Consider the following 11,763-nt stretch of genomic DNA (forward strand, 5'->3'; position numbering starts at 1 on the left):
AAAAGGAAATAAAAAAGAGAAGTAACAATACTACATACAGGAGGGCCAACAAAGATTTGTTATCCATAAATCGAAATTTGGAGAGTAGCTGTTCTTCGCCTGAAGGAGTAACAAACGGGCTTCATCTAGAAAGTTTTGCTTTGTCAGTGGAAGGGACGGGGCCACCTGATGAAAGATTAAGTCGTTCCTTGCTTTCCAAATCGTCCAACACATAATGATAATAATTTCCATGGAAAATGGAACCTGCAACTGAGTTCTGAAACTCTGTAAACTCTCAAAAGGGTCCAGAGAATGGTCCACCTGAATGTTTATAAGTGACCAACACTGATCAGCAAATGGGCACCTAAGGAATAGATGAATTAGAGACTCTTTTGTACTTGTATTGCATAGGGCACAATTGTAGCTCTGTAGTACCATGTGTTTCCTTTTCAAAAGTTCTCTAGTGCTCAACCTGTCCTTCAATAGTAACCAAAAGAAAATTTTATGCTTGGGTTGACAAGAGCTTGCCCACATCCATTTGAGAGCTGGGTGAATGTTTGCCTGACCACACAGATGCTTATATGTCTTCTTGACTGAGAAGTTGCTTGTATTTCAAATGTAGAACCAAATATCAGGGTCATTGCTAGTTACCATGTTGTCCATTGTTTCTTGAAGCTGCCCCATCTGTAGAAAGGCCTCTTGAGAAAGCGGTAAATGAGAAAAAGATCTTGAATCTGGGTAGTAGACAGACCAGCAGCAGTACTGATTTTCTTCTTCTTGGCAAAAGAGTATAACTCGGGGAATTTGTGGGATAAAATTTCGTCACTCCAAAGATCATCCCAAAAGCGACAGGATTTACCATCTTTTAGCATTACTCTGGCCATTCCTCTAAATTTTTCCAGGAGCTTCAGCACATCTCTCCACCAAAAGGAGCCCTTTTTGTTATCATCCGGCAGTCTTCCGTTGTTGTAATATTTCTCCCATATCAGAGAAACACAAGGAGTGTCCACTTTATTTAGGAACTTGTGAAGGTATTTCAAGATTAGTGCTTCATTCTGGGTCTTGATGTCTAGTACTCCCAGACCCCCTGGTCCTTTGATTTGCATACACTAGTCCATGCTGCCTTTGGTTTTTGCTTTGCATTAAAACGACATGACGTGTTGAGAATTGAGATTGGTTCAGGTTTCATCAGGAGGCACTTAGCCCTCAATAATCGGTTTTTTGAGTATGAAACTATTTCGAACTCTCAGTCTCAAACCGTGTTTATTGCGAACAGCAGATCGACTGACAGTTTGACACTGCCCTACAAGCAAGCCAGCAAGAACTACCTACTAGCTCAGAAGTCAGAACTCGCAGACGTCCAACAGCTCAAAGTTGAGTCCGGAGTCGGCGGGCTCGTCCCGCAGCGCGAGCGCGACGGGCGCCGTGGCGCCTTCCTCGGCGGAGACAAGGCCCATGCCGTAGTTCATGCCGGTCCTCACGAAGCCCGGGTTGACGCAGCACACCGCCAGCGACGGGTGCCTCCTTGCCAGCAGCCTGGAGTGCGCGTTCACCAGCGTCTTGGACACCGCGTAGGCCGACACCACGGGGAGCCACCCACGAGCCGCTAGGATACCGTCCTTGAAATCTGCCAGGAAAACGCTCATCACCTCATCGAGCTTCGCCTCTGAGAGGTTGTCGATGTCGCTTAGCACCTTTATGACTCCTTCGTTTGACATGAACTGATGAGAAAAGAAAGAAAACGCATTGCAGAACGTCATTCCCTTGTTTGTTGCATTCTTAGGCCATGTTTAGTTCCCTTTTTTTTGGGTACCGTAGCACTTTCGTTTTTATTTGACAATTATTATCTAATCATGAACTAACTAGAATTAAAAGATTTATCTCGCGATTTACAGCAAACTGTGTAATTAGTTTTTATTTTCGACTATATTTAATATTTCATGCATGTGTCACAAAATTCGATGTGACAGGAAATCTTAAAGAGAGACCTAGTATCATACTCAGCCACTGAATTTATTCAGAATTTTGCACAGTTTTTTTTTCTGCTAATCTTTCAGCGCCTGATTTGACGGTTTAGGTGAAATTTTTGCAGAGATCTGTGTGTAGGCCTGAACGTCTTCGAAGATCGTTGTGTTATGTTAAAGCAATATATGAAGCAGTACGAGTTACAACTGCTTCAGTGATTAAGGTTACCTTGAGCTGTGCAACTTGTGAAGAAACATTCACAACCCTTCCTGATTTGGACAGCAGGAGGAGGGGGATCAGGCAATCTGTAACGTCCTTTGTGCCGTTGAAGTTTATTTCCAGACACTCCTTGGCTAGCTCATAATTTTGATGCAGACTTCCAATGTAACCATCCACAAAAGTTCTTACATCTTCCTGCAGCCATGGTAAATACAGTACATCTCAGCCGTCGAGCTTATCCTATCTTCTTTTTGGCAAAATTTAATTAGTTAACCAAACTATGTGCTTGAGGACTTGCCTTAGGATCCTGCTTTTGGAGCTGTTTTAACCTCTCAGGATCGATTGTTGTTCCACCAACGGCTGCATTGTTCACCTGAAGAACCCAAACTGTGAGACCGAACTGAACCCCTGAAACAATGCGCCTGAAGCTGCTGCACTCGAGAAATTCAGAATACAGCAACTCACCAAGATGTCGAGCTTGCCGAACCTGGCCTTGACGAACTCCGCGAGCTGCGTGATGCTCGACCGGTCAGCGACGTCCAACCGATGGAAAATCACGCCGGAGAGGCCGGAGCTCTGCAGCTCCTCCACGGCCTGCGAGCCCTTCTTCGCGTCTCTGGCTGTCAGGACGACGAGGACGCCATTGCTCGCGAGCTGCCTGCAGATCTCCAGCCCGATTCCTCTGTTCCCTCCGGTGACCACTGCAACCCTGAGGCCAGGTCGTGTATATATATGCTCGTCAGAGAGAAAAGAGAGTCTCTTATTACTAATTGCTGCCGGTGACCCAACTTTTGCATGCGCAAACTGCCATTAGCAATACCTGGTTGCCATTGATGCTGACTATACTGGTGAAGGTGATGACTGATGAGGTGAACCGCGAGAAGAGCGAAGTGGCAGGGGGGGACTATAAATACTAGTAGAGACGACTGATGACTGATGAATGCAATAGTGCCTTTGCTGAGTGCCTCCTGTTTGCCGTAGTGACGCAGCTGCTGAACGGTTAATTCGGATTAGAAAATTGTGGCCGTGCCTTTAAGCATCGATGATTTCATCGGCTAATGCTTTGTTTGCTATGCGCTTACACGAAAGCACTGACAGCAGCGTGTCTTTGGGAGGGCCAAACTGCTTTGTAACTTCTAAACTTCAAGCCTCGGAAACCTCGAGCCTCTGCTAGTCTGCTTCCAGTCTGGTTGGCAGCATCCGTTTTCAGATTTTTTTTTTTCTAGCTATATGACGCTATGTTCGCTTTTCTACAGGGTACTGCACGCCTGTTTAGTTCGCAACCTAATTTTTTTTACGTAGGTAACTATAACAATTAGTATGGACTAACTAAATTCAAAAAATTTGCCTCAAAAAATATATGCAAACTATATAATTAGTTATTTTTTTATCTATATTTAATGCTTAGTGTATATGCTTAAATATTTGATAAGATAAGATAAAAAGTTTTTAGATGAAAACTAAGCAAGACCTAGTTGAGCCTTTAATTTGACCGCCCTAGAAACCTTGTGAATAGTACTCAAATCCTTGTACCTCTCCTGTCCAATTGAACTAGGGCCTTGTTTAGTTCCTGAAAAATTTTACAAAATTTTTCAGGTTTTCCGTCACATCGAATCTTTAGACATATGCATGATATATTAAATATAGATAAAAATTAAAACTAATTGTACAGTTTGGTCGGAATTAATGAGACAAATCTTTTGAGCCTAATTAGTTTATAATTGGACAATATTTATCAAATACAAACGAAAGTGCTACTATTCATATTTTGCAAAATTTTTTAGAAGTAAACAAGGCCTAGGAATGCGGCCCGGACTATTGCACGGTTAGCGAGCTCTTTTCAGTTTAAAAAAATTGTTTTCTTAATTAAAAATATTTTTCAAATTGTATATGACTACTCTCTCTGTCCCTAGATATAACTATATAAGGCATTCACGTATTTTAAAATTCAAACTTTGTTACCTTTGACTAATAATTTACCTAATTATATCAAAAACTTATATTACAAAATAGTTATATTAGATTTGTATTTAGAAATACTTTCTTGGGCTCGCCCAACTTGTCATCCGGATGTCCTTATCGGACAACTAGGTTCCTACTTGATATAATCGTATTGAGGACCTTGATTCAAGCACCATGTTATGATAAGGACGATCAATCACAACTAATTGTGATTAGTTTTCCAATCTAATAACATTGCTAACTAAGTAAATAAATAAATATTGCTCTAAAATGTCTAAGAGTTAATGATATCAAATACACTATTTGAAACCAAAGTGACTATATAATACTAGCAAGCCAAATTCGAGGAAACCGTTCGGCATTTCAGGCATAATTTGTAAATATTAAAATAATTGCAAGCGAATTGCACACCAATTCCCCATCATTGCGTACCTAAAACAAAAAAAACGGAAGAGGACGCGTACACACGCGGTTTAGCACAGAATAGAGTGTGGTCGCTCAGGTCTTCTAGAGGATTTTGTTAGCAGAACGCCAGAACCGTATCTTTCATAGTGACCGTGCAACGATAACTACATCACTCAGGCTTAGCATATATCACGTCGTCCCAATAGTTGTTCTTGCAGTTTTGTAGGCCCATGCTGAATTAAGTACAATTCGTCGCTCATCCTCCAGTCCAGGCTTATCTTTGAAGTTTCTTCCTTATGTGTAGACTGTAGACCTTGGTATCTTGACACGTACGTGTACGTCCAAACTACACGATCAACGAATCGTCCTCCGTCACTTACCAGGACGATATACTTGGACCGATTCTTCCACCTTTCATATGAGTTCTTAGCATGCATGTTAACCTCAGCAAAACACTCGATGCTAGAGCCATGGGGCAGACCGATCGCAAGCCAATAATCATGCGCCACATTCCATGGCTTCTCTTCTTGACACTCCATCGCCTTCGCCTGGCGGCGACGGCGGCGGTTGACCAATTTACCTTCGACGGCTTCGCCGGCAAGAACGTCACGCTCGACGGCACGGCCGCAGTCACCCCGAACGGCCTCCTCATGCTGACCAACGGCACGACGCTGCTCAAGGGCCACGCCTTCTACCCTTCCCCTCTGCGGTTCGGCCGCCACGACGACGCGTCGAGCGGCGGCGGCGCCGTGCGGTCCTTCTCGGCGGCCTACGTGTTCGGCATCGTCAGCGAGTACGCCGACCTCAGCAGCCCCGGGCTGGCCTTCGTCGTGGCCAAGAGCACCGACTTCTCGACGGCGCTGCAGAGCCAGTACATGGGCCTGGCCAACGCGCTCAACAACGGCAACGCCACCAACCACTTCCTGGCCGTCGAGCTGGACACCATCGTCAACGCCGAGTTCGGGGACATGAGCAACAACCACGTCGGCGTCAACGTGAACGGCCTCGTGTCCGTGGTCGCCGACAACGCGGGCTACTACGAGGACGGCACCGGCGCGTTCCGGAACATGAGCCTGCTGAACCGCACGGCGGCGCAGGTGTGGGTGGACTTCGACGCGCGCACCTCGCTGGTCAACGTCACCATGGCTCCCCTCGAGCTGCCCAAGCCCAGGAAACCGCTGCTCTCCACCGCAGTGAACCTCTCGGCGATCATCGAGGGGCCAGAAGCCTACGTTGGCTTCTCGTCGTCCACCGGCGTCGTCGCCAGCCGCCACTATGTGCTAGCATGGAGCTTCAGGATGGACGGGCCAGCTCCGCCGCTGAACTTATCGAAGCTGCCAGCCTTGCCGGTGACGATCCCCAAACCTGATCCGTGGAAGATACTCAAGATAGTGTTACCGATAGCATCAGCGGCATTCGTGTCGGCACTGGCTGTCGTCGTCCTTCTGATCCGCCGGCGTCGGCACAAGTACGCGGAGCTTAGAGAGGAATGGGAGGTCATGTTTGGGCCACACCGATTCTCGTACAAGGATCTGTTCCATGCCACCAAAGGTTTCTGTGACGAACACCTGCTTGGCATCGGCGGATTCGGGAGGGTCTACAGGGGAGTGCTACCCGTGTCCAGGACAGAGGTTGCAGTGAAGAAGGTGTCACACGAGTCTAGGCAGGGAATGAAGGAGTTCGTCGCGGAGGTGGTCACCATTGGCCAACTCCGGCACCGGAACCTTGTCCAGCTGCTTGGCTACTGCCGGCGCAAGGGTGAGCTGCTGCTAGTCTACGACTACATGCCAAGCGGTAGCCTCGACAAGTTCTTGCACAGTGAAAACAGTCTTGTTTTGAGCTGGAACCAGAGGCTACGAATCATCACAGGCGTCGCATCCAGCATTCTATACCTCCATGAGGATTGGGAGCAAGTCGTCTTGCACCGAGACATCAAGGCCAGCAACGTGCTCCTCGACGCCGAGATGAACGCAAGGCTTGGCGACTTTGGCCTGGCGAGACTGTATGACCATGGCACCGACCCACACACCACGCACGTGGTTGGAACGATGGGGTACCTCGCCCCGGAGATTGGGCACACCGGCAGGGCATCCAAGGCGTCCGACGTGTTCGCCTTCGGCGTGTTCGTGCTAGAGGTCAGCTGCGGCCGGCGGCCAGTCGCGCAAGATGAGCACGGCGACCACCGCCTGCTGCTGGACTGGGTGCTCCAGCACTGGCGACACGGGACGATCACCGACGCCGTTGACCCTCGCCTCCACGGTGACTTCGCTGTCGAAGAGGCGAACCGGGTGCTGAAGCTGAGCTTGCTGTGCTCGCACCCGTTGCCCGGTGCGCGCCCTGGCATTCGGCAGATCGTGCAGTTCTTGGATGGCAGTATGCCGCTCCCGGAGCTGTCGGAAACTCACTTATTAAGCTTCGACTTGCAGGCTCTGATGCAAAACCAGGCGTTGAAGTCGCACTCTTCGTCATCTGCCGTAGCTGGCAATATCTCTGACATCCCTGCACCAAGATGATCAAACTGCATAGGAATCTTGATTTCGTCAAGGGAAGATCTCTTTTCTTATTTGGGGCTATTCAACTGCGAGGTTGATCTTGTGGATTTTCTTGCTCTATATGAGATGTAAGATTGACGATTTGACGTCTCTGGATTCAAATTGACTGCGAACACGGAATGGATGGATTGGCGACTGCAAGACGTGTGCAAGATCTGATCCTGTTGCGAACTTACAGGCCATTCGCTACATGTTAAAAGCCCTTTGAAATATGGGACTTGTTTGATTGGGACATAATATAATGACACTGCCTATCATTGTTTTGTAATCTCCATAGTTTATGATTGGAGCCTTGGAGGTCAGATATGATGTGCATCGAAGGTTACGTACAACAAAAATGCATTCATAGTCAACTTTGGAAACTGTTTGCAATCCTCGCCGTGGTGACGTGCGCAGTGCAGCGTTCGTATGAGCACGCTGTATATTGTTGACGTTCCGTCGCTCAAGCAGACAAAAAAGCAAGCGAATGAAAACAATTAGGGCAATAACATATACTGTATGTTGTTATCTGCAGCGATGTAGACTGCGTTGTTCATTGCATTCTGTGGCCATCAGCTACGGGTGACTAAGGCGCAGGATTATACTCTAGCGCCTGTTTGGTAGAACTCTATCAGCTACGGATGACTAAAGTGGTTCTCTTTGATTTTTTTTTAGTATAAGCTCTCAAAACCATGATGAAGAGCTACTTTCAGCTTCCAACCTCTTAGTTCATTTTAGAGAATCACTTCTCTCAAAAGAATTGTCTAATAGGCTTAGAGCTTAATCTATACATTTTCCCATACTTTTGAGGCTTTTTGTGAGCTTTTCTACATCATTTTGTGGTTGAAACGTTGTAATAATGAATGGTTGAGTGCAAAACTCTTGCAGAGGCCGGAATAAAAATTGCTTTATCTAAAAAAAATTGTTCGGCAAAGCTCCTGCTGCTGGATATATTAGCTTCGGAAGCTCTGCCATCTTTTTTTTATTATTATTGACAACAGCTCTGCCAGGGCCTTAGTAGCCTGTTCGCTTGAAAATGGCCCAAACGGCATAAGGTTTCCAGGCGCACTGGCTACTGGGCTGTGTGATTGCACAGCATAGTGGGCTCAGGTTCCCTCACAAACGGTTCCTAAAGCCCAATAATGTGATTCCCTCAGCCCACCAATCGAAAAAAATATCGCTTTCACCCGGCACACACCAAAGCTTGATGTTCCTTCGATGTTAGAGAAAGAGAAACCACACGATTCCTAATTTTTCATATCGACTTGTCGACAATGTGACATGACTTTTTTTCTCCAGAAAACGTCACTTGACTGCACACCTATCTCCGGTTCTCCATTCTCCGAATCTGGTTCTTTTTTTTTCTCCGCTTCTTTCTTGGAGAGAGACAGGGAGGGAGACTGGCTGGTGAATCCAAAACTGAAAAGATGCAGAAAACCGCGCGGTTGCAAGTCCCTCTCGACGGTGACTCGCCGGCTCCCGTCTGGTCACCACCGTCATAGACCCCGGCGCACCGCCCAAGTCCCATCCACCGCGCGGTGCTCCCGCTGTCCCCCAACGCCCTCTGCAAAAAAAAAAAAAAAAAAAAAAAGAAAAAAAAAAAGGCGCACGGTTCGCGCGTCCCATTTCACTTGTTCCCTCGCGCTGCTGCTCCCTCCACCTTACTCTGTCGGTTACACTACACCCTCTCCCTCTCCCCTTTTCCGGCCGGTTCTTGCTCCATCCATGGCGATGGCGGCGGAGTGGTGGGATGCGGCGACGGCGGCCGTCGCGGCGTACACTGGGATGACTCCTGCGGCGTTCTTCACGGCCGTGGCGGTGGCCGCGGCGCTGTACGTCGCGATTTCAGGACTGCTCGCGCGGCCGGCGCAGACGTCGTCGACGAGGCAGGAGGTGGCGGCGGCGGAGGAGGAGGAGAGGGCGTTCGAACCACTGCCGCCGCCGGTGCAGCTCGGCGAGGTGACGGAGGAGGAGCTGCGAGCTTACGATGGGTCCGACCCCAACAAACCGCTGCTCATGGCCATCAAGGGCCAAATCTACGACGTCACGCAGAGCAGGTACATGCTTTCTAGCTTCTTGGTTTGATTTTGTTTCTCATGGGAAAAAACTTGGAACTGAGCTATAACTCTCATAGAATCTTTAGTACGGAGTACTACTTTAAAAAAATAAAATGGTTCATATAGGAGTCTTCAATTAATCTTTATATTACTGAAAAAACAAATTAGCAAACCGAAAACGGTTGGACTAGAAAATTAAGTCGTAATTTCAGTTAGCAATAATCTCCACGTCGGCAAAAGCATGTAGAACTGGAACCAGCTTTTGCCAAAAACTGCAGGAGAAATTTATGTTTGCTTGATTAAAAAGTTATGGCTGAAAATATTGTTCGCTAATTTGTTATGAGAGAAAAACACTATTAGTTGACAGATTCGGTGATAAGTTCAAGCGAACACAAGGGAAACTAATTGTTTTATAAAGGATGCTCAAGCGCCACGCGGCTCTTGATAAAATTCAAGTGATCCCTAATAAAAAATGAATTTCTTTTTTCTAATTTTCTTTGCTCAAAAGATAACTATTTTCTCTTTCAATAAATGGTAATCAGGCAGTTCTTATTCGGAAGAACGTTTGACTCAATCATCGTGGCACTAGTACAAATCTAAGGTTTTAATCCAACTGACTCATAGGATCGCAACAAGATAATTTATATGAGAAAAGCACTATGAATTTCGATACCAAAAGTATAATTAGGTTTGTTATGGAATATATTTACATAGCATATATATTCGCGTTCACAGATATTAATACTTTTTTCTATAATTAGGTCAAACTTTAGATAGTTTGACTAGGGTAAAATTAGAACTGGATTGTGTTCCGATGTTCTTAGCAATAGCATTTTATCCGACTAGTGTGAAATGACAAAGGTCTGGAAGCGTTTATGTTAATTTGACGATACGTATCTGCTGACCGTGCTAGCGGTTTCTAGATCTTGGTCAGTCCCAAATAAATTCATTTCTCATGTGAACGAGATTGCTTCAAGTCACCAAATTCAGCAAGACGCATTCAGCTATTGTTAGCTCAGTTATTTTCCATTGCAACTGTAGATCGCTCATATGGTATTATACCTATCTCACCTTAGAAAATTCCGCTGATTCCTGTTCTAATCAAATGATCTGACCTTCAAGGGGAAAATCAGGTGTCATTATCCTTTTATTTAGATTACGGAATAAATGTATCCTAGCCTTCGTATTCACCATAATGCTTAGATCTTAAAACATACAAGGGACTGAGCGGCCCAAAGTTCCGCTAGGCGGACCAGACCTGACAATAACTGAGACCATACAAAAGAGGTGTCATTTTCTCTTTTAGAAGATCCATAATAAAGGACAGCATATCTGATGGCTTGAAAAGGACTAGATGGTCAGCCAGAAACCATTATAGTACTTGGTTCTGGATGATATTCTATGTCAAGACTTCTCCATTGTTTGGATTCTCACATTATTCATTTCTTATCCTTCCATATCGAGCACTATTTTCCCACTTGATTTTACAATTTACAGGAACCAGTAGTGTTCATGAGTATGTTCCTAGTTGCAACATGTTCATCTTCCAATTTCATCTCCTTTCGCAGGATATTTTATGGACCTGGTGGCCCGTACGCATTGTTCGCTGGCAGAGACGCGAGTAGGGCTTTGGCAAAGATGTCGTTTGAAGCAAGTGACTTAACTGGTGACATTTCGGGGTTAGGTCCGTTCGAGGTCGAGGCCTTGCAAGAATGGGAGCACAAATTCAAGAGCAAGTATGTTACAGTTGGAATAATCAAGAAGACTGTTCCACTCTCAGAGGGAGATGATACTGCAAGGAACGCTGTGACAACTGAAAGAGACATAGACGCTAGTACTACCGAAAGCAACAATGTGCCAGAACCAAATGAAACTGGAATAACAGACCAAGGGAGTGTAGCAGAGAAGATAGCGGAATCACCTGATGTCGACGTTAACACAAGCAGCCATGAAGATACAGAGGAGAAGGCAAAGGAATTGCCAGATTCAGATGTGACAAATACAATCGGCCAAGTTGATGCAGTGGAGAAGCCAGAGGGAACACCAAACGCAGTTGTAAAGAACAGGAGAAGCATTGAAGATGCCGTTGAGCCAAAGGAAACACCTCAGGTAGTAGATGGGAAAGATACATGTGAACCTGAAGGTGCAACAGTGAAGCCAGAAGAAGCAGCAGATGCCATAGAATTAAAGAACACAACCAGTCATGAAGATGCTAAGCAACCAAAGGAAATACGGAATGAAGATGAAAAGGATGTAACCAGCTATCAACATGGTGAGGAGAACCCAAAAGAAACTTCAGATGTAGAGGTTAATAATGCATAGAGTTGCCGCTGTTGCTGGGAAGCTTTCTGGCCGTCTGAGCCAGTTAACATAATAGAGTGTAATGCACATTGTGGCCAGAATTCAGTTATGAATTCTTGTATGGAGTACAATTACATTTAAACTAAACTAATGATAATAATAATGAATGTACACTCTGAGGAAGGAAAACTGTCATTCACATTGGGTCCAATTATGCAAGCTCTTAAGTTAGTATTTTACATGTAAGTATTTGCAAATCTTGTTTAGTATGATAGTATCACCTGGAAAAGATGTAATCAGCATTTTGAATATTGATTTTATGCATTTGGTTACTATAGCTAAGG

The 11,763-nt window shown here is 45.6% G+C and overlaps 3 protein-coding genes across 4 annotated transcripts; 2 read left to right on the forward strand and 1 right to left on the reverse strand.

The window, feature by feature from the left end:
- Positions 1,323 to 2,994, reverse strand: LOC8078898 (salutaridine reductase). Its single transcript, XM_021459612.1, has 5 exons — positions 2,984 to 2,994; positions 2,629 to 2,872; positions 2,458 to 2,536; positions 2,173 to 2,384; positions 1,323 to 1,700 (listed from the first exon to the last, which is right to left on the reverse strand). The coding sequence occupies exons 1-5, from the start codon at positions 2,992 to 2,994 to the stop codon at positions 1,323 to 1,325; spliced, it is 924 nt and encodes a 307-aa protein (XP_021315287.1).
- On the forward strand, positions 4,784 to 7,350 carry LOC8078899 (L-type lectin-domain containing receptor kinase IV.1). 2 transcript variants are annotated; one of them, XM_021458725.1, is made up of 2 exons: positions 4,784 to 6,858; positions 6,957 to 7,350. In XM_021458725.1, the coding sequence occupies exons 1-2, from the start codon at positions 4,962 to 4,964 to the stop codon at positions 7,022 to 7,024; spliced, it is 1,965 nt and encodes a 654-aa protein (XP_021314400.1). In that variant the 5' UTR covers positions 4,784 to 4,961; the 3' UTR covers positions 7,025 to 7,350. The 2 variants fall into 2 exon arrangements, with proteins under 2 accessions (XP_021314400.1, XP_002452862.2); XM_002452817.2 differs by having other exon boundaries at positions 4,784 to 7,350.
- LOC8075181 (membrane steroid-binding protein 1) lies at positions 8,638 to 11,633 on the forward strand. Its single transcript, XM_002452818.2, has 2 exons — positions 8,638 to 9,118; positions 10,687 to 11,633. Exons 1-2 carry the CDS (start codon positions 8,787 to 8,789, stop codon positions 11,438 to 11,440), a joined length of 1,086 nt encoding a protein of 361 aa, XP_002452863.1. The 5' UTR covers positions 8,638 to 8,786; the 3' UTR covers positions 11,441 to 11,633.

The sequence above is a fragment of the Sorghum bicolor genome, chromosome 4 (genome assembly GCF_000003195.3).
Source record: "Sorghum bicolor cultivar BTx623 chromosome 4, Sorghum_bicolor_NCBIv3, whole genome shotgun sequence".
Lineage (NCBI taxonomy): Eukaryota > Viridiplantae > Streptophyta > Magnoliopsida > Poales > Poaceae > Sorghum > Sorghum bicolor.